This window comes from Cydia splendana, chromosome 10, assembly GCF_910591565.1.
Source record: "Cydia splendana chromosome 10, ilCydSple1.2, whole genome shotgun sequence".
In the NCBI taxonomy this organism is placed as follows: Eukaryota; Metazoa; Arthropoda; class Insecta; order Lepidoptera; family Tortricidae; genus Cydia; species Cydia splendana.
The window spans coordinates 1,276,347-1,293,010 of record NC_085969.1 but is presented as its reverse complement, the minus strand read 5'-3'; the positions used below and the strand labels follow the sequence as shown (position 1 = coordinate 1,293,010).

Genomic DNA, 16,664 nt, shown 5'->3' with positions numbered 1-16,664 from the left:
GCGGTTAGGCGATAACACGGAAGTGTTAGCTTTTTTGAGTTTTTATATGTTTTCCGAGCAAAGGTCGATCTCCCAGATATTTACCTACTGAACTGATTTCCAAAAACGAAGGTTCTATAGGTAGGTACAAGTACAAACCGAAGGCAGTTGGGTTACCTAAAGTTTTCAAATTTCTTTACTTATTTGGTAAGGTACAAATAAAACAAAGTGCTTGTATCGTGTAAATTGTATTTACCTCTTATCATTATGCATGACGTACGTCGTTCGCACATTCGATAAATATTTTTACAAAGGTTACACAGTATTCTGATTACATTGGTCAAAATAATCACCGTTACATTCCCCCGCCCTGCGTCTAGACAGACATGTAAAACTGTTAATCTCCATACAAAATTGCTTGCCCCATCTTGTAGATGTCGCCACTTATGCAACGCCATCTAGTAAGCTCTTTGGGAGTTAAAATAAATAGCGTTGCGCTGAAAAGGCCACTAAGTTACGCTATCTGTGGCTTTGTATGGAGATTAAAAAATTATAAACTTGTCTATGGTCTATCAAAGCGGCAACACAGAAAGCTTGGAATGTAAGCAGGGCACGGGCACACGGAGCTACGATGCGATATAATTATGTCGTCAACGAAGCTATGCAAATTATGTTAAATTATATACAATGGAATTCACTAAAAACCTATTATACAATAACCTTAACGTGAAGGTAACTTTATTCTTTGGTAGCGAACTAGCGAGCCACTGGGACTTGGAATATTGTTCGACAGCTCGGTGGAATGTGGACAGGATTTTGACAGCTCTAAAACATACCTTGTCGTCCCACATTGTGTAAATATTTTTGTTATTTGTATGACCCCTTTTGATAGTTATAAGAAAGAATAGTGTTTTGATATTTTTACACATCTTCGCACTCGTCTACAAAAAGTCCTAAAAATAACAAAAAAATCTACGGAATTTAAAAACAAAGTGATGAGTTAGGTACTTTTTAGAGCGGCCATGTTATTATATTTATTGTTAGCCCGCGACCGTCTGTCGAACGTTGGCACTTTAGGAGGAATCGGAACAGATGGGTTAATGGACGTTTGACGGAGCCGTTTTTTTTTTATTTTCGGCTCTCACGGACGCGAACTACTAACGGCCAGTATACACTGTACACTAACCGCGCTATGCTAAACAGGAAATCAAGCAACGGTTTTAGGAAAACCGTTTCGCATTTCCTACTAACGAACGAGCTTTATACAAAAATGTAGCTACATCGAAAAGCTATACACTAACAAATAACTAAATAACCATTTTGTAAACGTAGTCGCATATAAAACTTTATGTAGTCGTTTAATATATTTCATTGATAATGAAACAATGATGTGTATGTATGATATAGAGACGCGGGCATATCGCTGTCTCGCTCTCGCTACCCCACCCCGACCGCGTTTTACGATACCAGTCAAAATATCTACAAAAATAAAAACTGGCAATAATGTTAAAATGCCAAAACAGCTTTTTATTTCGTAGAATTTCAACTAATTTATCTATAAAACACGGCCCAGTTATTCGGTATTAGTTTTGCTTCAGTTGACTAGATGCATATCTACACAGAAATTTACACTGAAAAAAAGCGTTGGAAGTAAAATAGAAATAACAATATAGGTAATAAGAGTAATGAATTCTGGCAACACCAATATCGAATAACTGAATACATATTTTAATTACATTTTAATTTATATACATTTCAGTTATTTATATTTCAATGTCCAATTGTTTTAGTCAATTACAATGTTACATGATGCCCAAAGTTAGCCACTTAAATATTTTTGATTACACTATCTGAATACGAAATATTCATAGTATTTTTTTCATTAAATGACTTAACGCCCTTGGTATTTTTGCAAAAGGTTTTTTTGGAAGGCTGTTAAGAAATCCAACTTGCCAGAACTAAAAAAAGAAACCATACTTGTCAAAAAAACCGCGGCAAAAATAAAGGGTGCGTTCCAAAATGCGTGGCAAAATATTTAGTACATTTCCGAAGTTAGCTACGTTTTAACTTTTTAATATAATTTCCACACTGTGACCACACGTAACACTCACCTAATTTATTAATACTGTTACTCGTTACTCTATACACAGTTATTGGATACCTATTCAAAGTACATAGCAGCCCTTTAATGTTCCTTCACGCTTAAAATAAACTTGTGATTCAGACAACCGTTACATTTACACGAGTTGAGGTATTTCGTAACCAATTAGAAGAAACAGCTCCATAGTAACTAGTAGTTATAACTTAAAACTTAATAAATAATAATTCCTAGTTAATAAATAGTAAAGCGGTAAAATATTAAAAATAATCTTGTAAAGTTTGAACACATCCTAGCTAGCTAAGTATTGCTATGTCCGCACGGGCGGCAGTAAACACTATCAAACCATATTTACAATATTCGCTACGAAGATTCAAATTAAAATTGTTTAGCTATACAATTATAATCTTTATTTCATTAACCGTCGATGTTACATAAGCGTAATGAGCGCGCGAAACTAAATTAGTTTAAAGTCCAAATTAAAATAAATATAAAAAGTGTCGCGCGCGCAAGACGGTCGTTTGTAAAGGCTTAACAAAATATACCTAATGGCGAGTACACATATTGGGCCAATCTGAGGGACGCAACTATGCGGTGGAATGAGATAGCAGTATCACTTGCTCCCTCTAACGGCTCTAACGCATAAATGCATCCCTTAGATTGGCTCAAGTTGGCCCAATATGTGGACTCGGCATAATGCAGCCACGGCCCGCTGTGGATCGACGCCATACTGGTTGAAATAACTTTTTTTGTGTTGGCAAAGAATCGTAAAATTTGGCAGGGATAGTCCTGAACAGGTTCCCAAGATCCTATAATTTCATAGATTTTTGTAAGGACAATAACCCAAGTCGTAGCTCGTTGGCAGCTCTGTTTGCAGGGAGGGGATGCGGAAACAACGTCATGGCGTCGGGCGGAGCGACTACATAGACGCTAGCGGCATCTATCGGACAACGGCGGCGTTATGCTTTCAATTAAGATCTCGGACGTAGAAGGGAACACATTAGCAAAAAGTTATCGTCGAAAAACAGAAAATTCTCATTTCCAACAACAAATATGGCGTCGTTCCACAGTGGGCCGCTACATGCGTATAATAAAATATAAGAACCTAACACAACTGCATAACACTGTACACAGACTAGTAACCGGGCTTCCTTTCGGGACTACGAAGGACCACTAAATCCATTTTATTTAAGTCTTCTTTATTAGCACGGACTAAAGTCGACTTTGCAATGCAACTGTGGATACCTTCGAAACACTGCCATTACCGACAGCTAAAATATTTCAGTTCAATATCAACTGAATGTTCTAATTCTATTCAAGGTATCCTTGGATTTCTTTTTTGATATTTCGAGCCTTCTGAACTTCATATTACTCAGAACTTCTGAGTCAGAAGCGAGAAGAATGAACCTGAACAATTTCAACTTTCGGCATACACAGTCATTTTGTCGACACCATTTTTTTACATTGACATTGTTGTTTTTACTGGATTACATTACACCAATTAAAAAATAAAACGTCAATATGACTATTGGAGTAAAGCGCGAATAAAAAAAAAGGTTATTTCGTATAAAAAAATCTAAAATTGACTATTGCTAAATATAAAATAATATCCGACGTTAAAATTCGTTTAAAACCACCAGAATAGCAATGTAACCCAGTATAACAATCTCAAATGTGAAGTGAAACCATCACAAAAACATATAAAAAACAAAATAATATTGTTGACACCTTTATACTGTGGTAACGCAGTTATCACACTGATGCACCGCACACTCCGGTGTGAGTGAGACAGGGACGTCCCGCTCGCACACCAATGTGAACCGCCTAATACTATGGATGTACAAACACTCGGAGGCACACATTCAACTACATAAGCTAGTATATACACACCTCAGCGAGGCACTTGGTACACAGGCCCAGAGAGAGAACAGGAAATATTGACAAACTTCAGGTTTCTTAATATAGATGTCGCTACTGTTGCATTTAAAAAAACTTAACCTGTATTCTTGTGATATCTAAAAATGTAACGCAAACGGTAACATCATTGGTAAAAAAACATGAAAGTTACTTTAACACCGTGTAGGTAAACGCTTAATTAGCGTTATAGTCTTAATTACTTACAACGCTTATAAGAGTTATCGGCGTTTAAAGGGTAATTCAATTGATAATGGCAGATTATACTAAGTTAGAAACTTTTAAAAGCATGTTAAATAGTTTTGAACTAAAAATCAGTGTCAATATTTCCCGATCCCCAATCCTATATTTATTAGGCACACCTATTATAAACATGTCCAAATTGTATCTTATTTCTGAGCGAACTCTTATTGACTACTTTCGTCCAACCATAAGGTGATGTTAAATGTCCTGACTTTAGTACAGTCGAGTTCACCAACATATTTACAAGACGTTCCATCAATTTATATACACGCCTCTAAGACACAAACAATAAGGTCGTATAAATATATTTATGGAACGTTGGCTTGTTTTTGTGTTTGGTACTCGACCGTACACTTTGCCCTTGCCAAATGCCTCTTTGAATTTCTTTTGTTTTATGCCAAGAGATATAGAAGCAACATGGATGTTTGGCAAATACGGGAATGTGATAACCCTAAAAGAACGTGACTTGTGAAGCTGTCTCACTCTAAGGCGTTCACGTCTCTCTTTCCCTAATGTTTGGACTACTAGCAGGTTTAACTCTAAGTATATTAGTTTGTGTAACTAATATTTGGCATCAGAGTATGAAAATGTCGGAAACGGTCGTTTGGGCGTCAAACTGGGAAAATTATAGTCTAACTACAGGCACATTAAGTTCAATTTGGAACTATATTCTTATATTTAAAAGGTTGAAAATGTTATGTTTGATATATTTAACGGTTTAATACTGAAGAAAGTTAAGTAGTAAAGAAAGTTAAGTATAAAGACGAATATTACTATGTATTAATGATGTTGTGTGTATGTATCATTTTTAGACTATGATTTTCTCAAGTAAGATGCTCACATAACCGCTTTAATATATTTTTTTTATTTGTTTTAATATTATAAATATCGGAATAAATGTTAAGTACATAGTAAATCTAACAGTATCAGAGCACTTCTGTATTATATATTATATAATAAAGCATAATGTTGCTACAACTGGTTTAATAGTTATATGTATAACAGTAATGACAACTTTTATTGTAAGTATCAACAACGATGTAAAAGATGGCAACATTCTACAGTAAAAAGTAGTGTAAAAATACGTCATTGAAAGAATTTATGTCTACTTTATTGTTATTCAGAGAAATTTGTACTAGCGTTAAAAATAAATAAACACTATAGTATCGTACCCAAATATTCATGAAAGTACTCGTTTTGGAACTAACCCCTATTTTTTTTTTTTTACTTATTTGATGTAAGCTAGTCATAAGCTAGTTATAGTGTAAATAACATTATTTGCGGTATTTGACGTCTGTCACTCACAACAGCAATACTACGTAAAATGTTTTGCACATCGAAATCACAAAGGAAAACAACTGCACTGCGAACGTTTACGTTCTACGTCTTTTTTTTTTAATTTTAGGGTTGGCCGGACACCACCGTTATGAATCGGTAGTCGTCTAAGTAAATCGATATGAATTTTTCATTTTTCTTTTAATAAAAATAAGGAAAAGGTGGATAATTAACTGTAAATATGGATATATTTATCGTCACTTAACAGACAACAACAACAAATTTGACACAGAAATAACATAAATAAACTTTAAAATAGATCCCCAGTTAGTTTCAATTTTGACAATGGGTGCGACCTACTCGGTCGGTGTATTAAATACACCGACCGACCGGTAGCTTGCGGGAAAACCATATAATTCTAGCTTTATTTAAATCTCAAATAAAAATTCATTATACGTCACAATTCGATACCTCAGTCTACGTACCATCCAATCGTAATCGCTTGCTGTGACAATCGATTTGCGTTAGTTACATCTCTATATACGTCAGTCATAATGTGTCAAATACCGCAAATAATGTTATTTACACTATAGAACGTTCTGCCACATATTATTTTATAATGATTTCGAATACCAAATATTATTTATACGATTAAATATGTCCTTAAGAGTGATAATATATGATTTTTCCGCTACTATTTTAGCTCTGAAACCGTCTCTTTCACAAATATTGTCGCACACGAAACTATTTAAACAGTAACTCAAGTCGTATACATTACAAATGTAATTCTAGAGTTGATTTTACTACAGAATGTTACCACTTGATGCCGACGTCTAAAAGCCGGAATAAAAAATCCATAGCTCTATGGAAGATAAAAAACTGTGTATCACTTGCCGTTTGTACCAGTCAAATAAATTAAATTAAACGTTTATTCACAGTTGGTTTCTGCCGGTAGCTGCCGGTTTCCCGACTGTTTTCGGTGGTTGCCGACATTTGTCGGCGGTGGCCGACAGTTGTCAGCTGTGGCCGACAGTGGTCGGTGGTGGCCGACGCGGGTAGCCTTGGGTGCCTAGTTCATGGTGTGGTGTCAGGAGGCGGCCTGGTGGTCGTGGGGCATGCGCGCCGCGCGCTCCGTGCCGGTTTGGAGAAGGTTCGCGAACTCTACTTCGAGAATTTGCCGCGCCTGAAAAATAAATATTATTATAGCCAAATCCAAACTAAAACCCATTTAAGATTTTGAGTAAGTTGAACTTATACATTGAAAAATTTAACTTATTAAAAATCTTAGTACACCAAGAGCTAGAAACCGGGAATTATTTCATAAGCTTAAGCGGTTTATAATTTACGTTAAACGTGGTTTGCGGCTTTTTCCGTTATAAGTACATTTTATAAAAGACTAAGATTAATAAATCCAATAAAAAAAGAGAACTATGAATCAGATATTTTAAAAATAATAAAAACCGGTTCCAACCCTACAAAACAGAATAAAATTCTTAATACATGGTATCATATAACATTGCTATATTATATTATTAAAAATAATTTTAAACATTACACTAGGTAAACCTAGGTATAATTAGTAGATATAAAGTAGGTAGAGCAAATTCTCGTTCTGATAAGCTCTTAGAAAATCACTGTACCTGCGTGTTCTGCGTGGGTATCTGTAGCGCGAGCGCCATGCTGTTGGCGTCGAAGTTGTCGTCGAGCGCAATCAGCGCGCCGTGCACGCCGCTCTCCACCAAGTTATTGGCGTATTCCTGCAAAACAAATATAAATATAATATGTTACACGATGTACAATAAAAATAAAGGACGATCTTAAATATAACGGCCAAGGAACGGTTAAATATAACAATCAAGTCGAATGGTTAATCTTTTATCAGCCGACCGACCTTCAGGTTGATGGAGAGCAGCCAGCGCTGCAGGCGCTCGTTGCTCCACACGAGCACGTCGCGCGCGCAGTGCTCGGCCGCGCGCCGCCGCTCCTCCAGCGCGCGCACGCTGTAGCCCACGCGCTTGAGACACGCCACGCCAAAGTGTAGGGATGTTCTAAAATTTTCAAATAAAAATTATATACATTGTATATATTTTACCTGAGAAAAAATATCTATAACGAACGATCTGGACCGAAACCGGTAACTTCCTTCATATAAAAACCGGTTTTGTAATCTATCATAACCGGTTTGAAAGTTACTTTAATAACAAATCGAAAATGGTAAAAACCGGTTTCGACCCTTGCAAGTAATAAACGGACTAGAAGTAAATTTATCACGGTAAACATCTATTACTCAAATTTATTTGATCTATTTTGAAGAAAAAACAATTAAATAACAAATTCAATAAAACATTTTTTACATTACACAGTCAATAGAACATGATCTTCAAAAGCTAAGATTATGTTGCGTAAATTAGTATTTTTACGCTACTGCAATAACATTGTTTTTGTTTCATAAATAAATCGGGTTTACCTATGGAAGCTGTCGACCATTTTGAGCTGCGTGCGGAGATCCCGCTTGGTGAGGTGTTCGAGCATCCTCGCGTCCACCAGACACTCCATGAACGTCGTGCGGTATTGAGGTAATCCTGCAACACAAGAGTTATAGCTTAGCACCATCGTACTAGGATATTGAAGAATTAAATTTCTAATGGGGTCAAATAACTCTTTGAACTGTTGGACTGTAGTCAGGGCGAGCAAAAGAGCGTTATACCATTTACGACTTTTCTTGGACCGCGTTTATACTGATTGTGATTATTACCGGTTTTTATGGTTCTAAACCGGTTTATCAGCGTAAAATTTAAAAACCCCATAACAGGTTTACCTAATGACGGCAGCCAGACGTTGCCGATCCATTCATGGTTCATATCTCCGAACGCCAAGGCCGCACATGCCGTCCCTCTCGGCGCGGACGGGGATGTGAGGGACACCATCTCTTGGATCGCGAGTCGTAGTTTGAGCCGGTGTAGGGGGTTGCTGATGCCTGAAATCACAAAATAACAGTGTTACTTAAAAATTGCCAAGAAAATGGAAAAAATAACCGTTTAGTTCCGCATTCGTATTGAATTTTCAAACGCTTTGTGTCGATATTTAAATTCTTTTTTGTTCCAGTGGTTGTTAATTAAACCCAATTCGTACACCTATTTTAAAATGATAAAGTCCAGCCTTTCTTATATTCTCGAGATAATTATTTAAACCCTTACCAATTTCTCTCTGTATCTCCTGATCAGACAGAGCCGACATGATGGCTCCGCTCTTTACATTAGCGCGACAAGCAGCCACATACCAGGCCGGCATGCCCACCCATAACTCGAGCCACGCGACCACGGTGGGCCCGTTCCATAGCGCGAAGGGTGTGCCTGCGCGCATAGCTTCGCCTAGTAATTCGTGTCGGTAGTCGCGGTCTCTGCGAAGGAAAAACATTATTTGAAATTTTATTGAAACACATGTTGATGAAACACAAACATATTGTTTTCGGGTCAGCGTCAATTCAGAGTCAAAAAGGTTCATCCTCGGTATCTCAGGTCTAGAACAAAACTTTACGTACCTATCTAAAAAGCGGTGGCGCGTTGAAAAAAAAATGCCTGTTAGGACGGTAGGAGCTAATTTGACCTCCTTTTTCATTGATACCTAAGGGGTAAGATGCTCAGCTCCCTTAAGGCAGGCAAACCAGTGGAAATCAAGACGACCCGCTACTGCTACATAGACGACCCGCTACTGCTATGCAATAGGTACCCATGTTTTGATAATTGTGGTCTCCGGTCTGCGGTCTGGTAAGATGAAGTAATTTCTCCAGTCCGAAGCGACACCTCCAGATTAAATTCTCTCATATAATTCGAGGCTATACTTACTTGCCCTTATTGCGAGCGTAATCTTGTACTAGAGGCGCGGGAGCTGCCTCCGGCGCATCGTCGGCTAACGACGATAATCCTAACGATGATGCGGACGACAGCGATCGCGATTGGCCTCCTTGCTGCATCTATACAAGGAAAAAGAAAACTTAGTTTAGATATTAAACAATGTCAGTAAAATGCAGTGCGTGCGGGGTTAAATTCTTTAACAAGTCTCCTTTGACAAATTTTCTCCTTTGACAGGCAATTCCGACCTGTGTGTGATACCCTGGGGTCCCTGGGAATACGTAAAGGTTAGAAATCGTAATAGTCTGGAAACTGCCAAGCTATAGGTTTGTCTTATTGCAATCCTGAAGGGTGTAGCAGAGAGACTACAATTCTAACCCACAAAATAAGCTTGATTAGGTTGGTAATGCGTGAACAACCTAAATTAGAAACCGGTTTAATTGTATGAAAAGGGTACCGGTTCCAGCCCTTACCTACTTGATGTCCTGTTTCTTATAAGGAAGCTTAGAACACGACTAAGATCTGCTCATGGACTCTTAACTCTAAGTAAAGACGAGGACAAATAGAAAAACTCACCGGCATCCCGGCCTTCTCCTTTTTGCTAAAGAACCTCCCCAACGAACTCTTGATACCGCGTTTCTTCTGCTGATGCATCGACGCTATAGAAACCGCCGAGGCCGCGGCCGCAACCCCTCGAGGGAGGCCGGGCGAGGCACCGCCCCACGCCGTGAGACCGCCGAGGGACTCTTGACTCGAGCTGCTGGGAACACTGACATTTAGTGGCCTGGAAATATAAAAGGAATTTACTAATTTCGTGTCGTGGCTGTGTAGTGAGAAAAGATGAAAAGTATAAGCTGAAGATGTGTCCACAACTAGCGAATATACCGTGAATGCTCATATGCCGCACGCGAACCGCTCCTAAAGCTAATACTTTCAAAAAATACACAAACACATATCAATCTACGTCATGTATTATTTGATAACTTATTAGCATAGATGCGAGCTCGCTAGCGCCACCTTACAAGAACGACTGGTATTTAGTATTGTTCTTCTGAGATCTATGAATTGAGCTAGCTTACAACAAAATAATCTTATAAGGGTAGTTTCAAAATGCGACCACTACCGAATACTATGCAACAAGGTGCTTAAAATATGTGACCAAGCTCTAATGTTTTAAGTTGATAGACTGATATTTATAAGCAAAGTAAAATAGTATTTTTTGTTTTAGGTTTGTAATTTACTGGAATACAACATTTAACAAAATGGAATCACTAAGGTACCAATAGCCTCTACAACAGGAAGGGGTCACACTTAATCCATTACATTGAACATACCCATCCATTGGTGCACTTTTTAGTGTTGATAGGCGGAAATAATTACACTTCTTAGTAATTCCATTTTATTTAACTTGTTATATAAAATTTGGTGTTATTGATATAACAAAATAATGATAAGTAAATATAGATACGTTTTCTAAGTTCTAGTTTTTTTTATCGAGATTGTCTACGACTAATTTTCATTGATTAATTATAAAAAAATATATTTATTTTAATAAAATTTCACAGGTTAAACCATAACATATTTCAAAGGCAGCTAATTAAAAACTCGTCCAGTAACTATTTATTGTATTATTTTTAACCCAAAAGATAAATAATTAACCGGTTTATTGAAATAACCGGTTTATAGTATGTAATTATATTTAATTTGGCACTATCCTTCAAAAGCATAAACATTAAACATATTAAATATAACTCGCAGATTTTACTAGACTGGGATGATAAAACAAATAATTATCCAATATCCTATAAACATTCGACTTGACACATATTTTATGAGGCACGTAGCTGAACAACGTATCCGGACAGTCGCAGAGGGCGCTAGCGAGCTGACTGTCGGACCGACTCGGTCGGGCCAGTCTCGGTCGGACCAGGTTTGGTCGGGTCGGAATTGGTCGGGTCGGTTTGGGAACGATAGTGCACCTGTGTATTGGGATCCGCGTCATAGATCCTGACATTATTGATGTCCTGGCGGCGTGCGAGATAAAACATGTTATGAATTCGAGGCTTCAGTTAGTAAATACAGCAAAACAAACAATAAAAAGAAATAGGTACACATTGATACAAAGGAAAAATCTGATCGCCAACAAATTCACAATTTTACACCGTAAGTTAAACGAGTCATTTGATTAATGTTGCACTCTTTATTACATACAACAAACAACACAATTTTTAGGACGAAAACATGTTGTACAATAAATCACAATATTATTGTAACGTCAATTTGTGTAATTTGGACGGGCTAGTCAAATGTTAACTTACGGAGACACTTACTGATCTACTATTATCTTCACGTTATTTTTATAATTGTAACCGTATTTCTTATAGATATCCACCACCTAACCGACAGTACTCACGAGTCATACGGTGCGGGATAATGCGTCCTCAGTCGGTCCCGCTCGGCGTGCAGCGCACGCGCCGCCCGCTCGAGCCGCAACGAGCGCGCCGTTAGCGGCGACTCGGCCCCTTCTGCCGCAACGCCGTCCTCGCACAACTGTAACTGTTGAGCGTGTTATTATTGCACGTTGCGACGGTTGTAAAGTATTAATTGATGCTACAGAATCCTTATGTACATAAGTATTACAGATTCATTTTAAGATGAGATCTACCTAGTTTCTTTGTTATTGTTTCTTTAAATAGTTAGTTTTCAGATGCGATCGATGTAGTTTCATTTCTATGATTAAATAGAATAGCAACCTTAAGATAAACTGTCGCACTAAAACGTGAAAAACATTGATGACTAACGTCCTGAGCAAGTGAGCAGCAGTCAGGGGGATGGGCAAAGAGGCAAGATTAAAGGCACTATGTTACCGATGGGTTTTCATCACAAATAAAAATGCGAAAGAAACGGGGGCTGGGATATGTTCTGTTAACTAAATAACACTGACATATTTATGTTTACATGGCTAATACAGGATTACCACTAACATTACTAATGTTCTAAAAGTGGAAAGAGATTACAGACATAGAAAGAAGAAATATGAAGAGTGAAGACTATGTTTCAAAAGGTTACATGCGGAAAATATATTATTTGAAATTGAAAATATGTATCCGTATATCATCTCACACTACAATTTATATTTTTAGATATATAACGAATAAGTTTAATATTACATAATACACATGATTGTTTACGGTTTACGAATACAATAATAGTAAATACATTTGATATTTATAACAACCGATCTCAAAGCATACATTATTAGATGATCTTGGGATCCGAAGTTTTTGAAGTCAGTTGTTTTGTGTTGATTTAAATAAACACTAGTTATTGTTTTATATAAAACATATAAAAGCTTCGCCTAACTACTTTTCAAAGCAGTGCTGTGCCGTTTGCAAAGCGTTTTATTTTATTTTAGAGTAGGTATACAAAACTAAGCGATATTAGGTGTAAAGTTTACAGATCATAATATAGTAGGTATTTAAACATGGGATAGCACAAGAAATGGCAAAATGTGATATACTACACATAAATGAATATTTCAGTCGATCAACTATGGATACTATTTAATATTTATGATGGATGTAGAATACCAAAACTCATACCTACTTAAATTTAAATCGTAAGAATACATATTTTACTTATAAAAAAATATGCTACATATGCTATAATAAAATGCTTATGATTATAAATTCATATTGAAGGTAAATTCTAAATTCTATGTTTCATTCGCTGCAGATCGACGTACACCTAGCCGCAATTTCATGGCCCCATTTTCATTCCTAATCTGTTCATGTAATTTTACAACTCAATGTACACTGATCTAGAGCTATTGGCAAGTGATAAGTATAGTTATAGGCGTAGGTACTAGCAAAAACATGTGATTTGTAAGATAACTAAGCTAATCCATTCATATGTATTTGACTAATTTGGCATAAATTTACAAGCTATGTTGCATATTGAAGCTAATTCTAAATACATTTGGTGTTCACTCAGCAAACATGGACGCATATAATATTGTTGTTGAAGCTGTTTTCGTGAAGGTGCACTGCAACTGACAAATCAACCAATAAAAAGACGCAACGGAGCTAAGTGGAAACTAATTTGGAAACTTCGATTCAACTTAACTAACATTTGTCACAATTGCATCTAATGGGAAACCGGTTAACTTATAGCAGACTTTGCTTATAGTAACCGGTTATTTTGGCCAGCGTCGAATTATTATACAGTGACCTCGTATATCTTATAACCGATTTACCTTTACTAGGCGGTCCGATTTTTTTAGCTAATTTTACTTAAAAAATGGGTCATTTTAAATATATTCAATATTAACTAATTTAATAGTAAGTTGACCACTGATAGCCTCGGCTGAGGATCAATTGTGACTGTTTTATTTATTTATTTTTACCTTACCTCTGAGCATCATTCATTTATGAATCTCTCTCTCTCTCTCTCTGTAACTCACTCTGTCACTTATGAATCGATTTTTTTAATTATCCGTTGATTCATGCTTCATTTAGCAGTAACACACTTTTCAACGTTGCGTCTTTTAACATCGTCAACATTACAAAAGTAGCGTTGCAAGCGGCGACAGACCTGGCTGGATGGCAGGCTCTCGGACGACGGCGGGGGGCGGTAGTGCGCGTGCGCGGGGGACATCGACGCCGGCGCCTATGTTTATACACCATTATTGACCAAACTTACACCCTAACCCTTTAACCTACCGATTATAAGAAATCTCATGCCACCTTTAAAGCCCTAAAATCTTCAGGAGAAAAAATGACATTAAAGGTTGGTAATTTTATTTCCTAATAATATATATTATTGTGTCCTATAAAGGGTTAATGCTACACTAAGTTATGTTTGTTGCTGTTACCGTAGATTATACCATCCACAGGTTTTATAACATCCATAGATTGTTAAAAATCACCGTACAATCAACATCGAGTTGTTTCAATCAGTTTATCTTATCTTTAGATATCACGGACAAATCAGTTTATTTTATTATACTATGTGACATGTGATCAAACAATCTGTTTTATACATTTAAGAACCCACTTAAAATCTTATATAACAATAAATATGTAGCATACGTTGTTTTTTAATTGATGAACGAGTTACATAAATGATATCGTAAAACACAATATTATGCAAGCATTAATAAGATATGGTTTATACACATTAACTATTCAGATACAAACATGTATCTACATAATGTCTTACTGCAATAATATTGAAATAATTATTTAATAATATTTATTTATTTATTAGAGCAAGTATTCAAATTAAATTAGGATATTTCCTTTAGTATTTGAAAACAAAGAAAGAAATAAACAAACATAACAAAACTTAAAAACCTACAGATAAAACATTTGGCCTTAGTATTTTAAATTTCTTTAATCTTATTTTAATATTAATTTTACATAAATGATTTCAGCACTTTTTGCTACCTTTCTAGTAAACCTTGATTAACCCAAACAAAGAACCGGTTAATTCGTAAAAGTTTACCGGTTCCGACCCTCGAACTCATGTGTAACTTACCGTATGATATTTGTGTATCGGCGCGAGATGTGGCCGCGACGGTGAAGCGGCGAGAGGGGGCGAGTCACCGCGTCGCGACAACACGTTCATGTGCTCGTAGCTGCCCACCTGCTAACGACCACCAATGTTACTTGACATATATCAAGTCGAACCATTTTAAACTATACTCACACACCCAACTTGTCAGTAAAAAAGGCGCGAAATTCAAATTTGTCATGGGAGATCAACCCTTCGCACCTATATTTCTTTTAATTTGCCGCCTTATTCTACTGACAAAGTGGCTGTGCCAAAGTATATATCATCATCATCATCATCATCATCATCATCATCATCATCATATCAGCCAGAGGACGTCCACTGCTGGACATAGGCCAAAAGGCATAGGCTGGGAAAGTATATATAATTGATTAAAAAAACTTAATTTTGTTCTTCGCAAGTGTGACGAAGAACAGTAGCGTAAGAAGAACAGTATTCTGAATTTGTATATAAAATCGCTCAAACTTACAGGTCCCATATCGATTATCACCGAAATCGGAACAAAAATGTAGATGTTCTAATGCAGCGGTCGGCAACCTTTTTGCAGCCAAGGGCCATTTAGTAGTTAACGAAGTTGACGCGGGCCGCACTTAGTTAATATTTGTGACTTTATCACAAATTGTCGTTTGTCAATATTACATACAAAATAGCCAGGGGGGCTCGCGGGCCGCAAGTGAGAGGTTCGCGGGCCGCTTATTGCCGACCGCTGCTAATGAATATCAGCCACATTGGAATATATTTGGTGAATATCATGACACTGGAGCGCTTAGGTAACGTGCTGGCGATGTTAGCTCGACAATAACAAAAAAGGTAATCATAATCACGGTCCATATCCCCGTCGATATAAGTCTAGTGAAACTAACCGTGGATCATTCAAAACTGTTACTGATTAATTGAGACTTCTAAGAATCAAAAGCTTCTTTTTTCTCTCTCTCTACTGACCCGGGACTCAAGCTCCTCGGCCCTGGCCTCTGTACTCTGCTTCTCCTCCTGTATCAGCCGGATCTCTGTGTTGATGGCGTCGAGCTGCTCTTGCAGCATCAGCGCGAGGGCTGCGGCGTCCGTATGCCCGCCTTCTACACCGCCGTCAGATTCGTCGTTCTGAGGAAAAGAACTCATTAAAATATACCGATAAAACTAGTTTTTGATGAATTAATTTTATTTTCACAACAATTTAACTCTGTCAAAGTATCACGTGACAGAAATAGCGTAATTCGTAATCGACAGTGCGTTCGACAACATATTATCGCGTATAAAAATGTTATATGTATAGTTGTTATACAATCAATGTGTTTACCTCTGCGTCGCTGGATACATCGAAGCCCTGTTGCACATTGGCTAGTACGTGAGCTTGCTGTAGCTTCTCCCATGACCCATCCAACTGTAAACAAAATAATTCCAAAATATATAAACGATAATTCAATATAGATTTTTTGATTGCTTCGGGAGTGCACCTTCATATTTATACCTTTAATAATCCAAACGTATAAGTACATACAGTGTTTCCTAATTCAAAAATTAACAACACAAATACTAGGCACTAATTGAGAAGTACGGTTCGGAACCGGTTTTCATTATTTGTAGTAAATATTTTTGTTTTTAGATTTATTTGTCATAATCTATAAAACAAATCAAAACAAGTCCAGCACGGGCAGTCTCTATGGCCATAATCATCTTCTCATTTCACTTCATCATCATCAATCTATGAACTAAACGGTTTAGAAAAAAAT

At 37.0% G+C, this 16,664-nt stretch overlaps 1 protein-coding gene across 5 annotated transcripts in view; it reads right to left on the bottom strand.

Moving 5' to 3' along the window:
- Positions 1-6,573: 6,573 nt before the first annotated feature.
- The window catches only part of LOC134794096 (liprin-alpha-1), a 269,061-nt gene continuing 258,970 nt past the window's right edge, over positions 6,574-16,664 (bottom strand). For 4 of the 5 annotated variants that reach the window (XM_063765792.1, XM_063765794.1, XM_063765796.1 and 1 more), the window contains 12 exons: positions 16,232-16,315; positions 15,877-16,035; positions 14,899-15,009; positions 11,774-11,916; positions 9,937-10,144; positions 9,355-9,482; positions 8,707-8,909; positions 8,328-8,486; positions 7,977-8,091; positions 7,401-7,557; positions 7,150-7,266; positions 6,574-6,692 (listed from right to left, as the gene is read on the bottom strand). In XM_063765792.1, coding sequence (XP_063621862.1) covers positions 6,597-6,692; positions 7,150-7,266; positions 7,401-7,557; positions 7,977-8,091; positions 8,328-8,486; positions 8,707-8,909; positions 9,355-9,482; positions 9,937-10,144; positions 11,774-11,916; positions 14,899-15,009; positions 15,877-16,035; positions 16,232-16,315 — 1,680 coding nt within the window. In that variant the 3' untranslated portion in view covers positions 6,574-6,596. The remainder of the gene's footprint in view (positions 6,693-7,149; positions 7,267-7,400; positions 7,558-7,976; positions 8,092-8,327; positions 8,487-8,706; positions 8,910-9,354; positions 9,483-9,936; positions 10,145-11,773; positions 11,917-14,898; positions 15,010-15,876; positions 16,036-16,231; positions 16,316-16,664) is intronic. The other variant, XM_063765793.1, reaches the window with a different exon arrangement.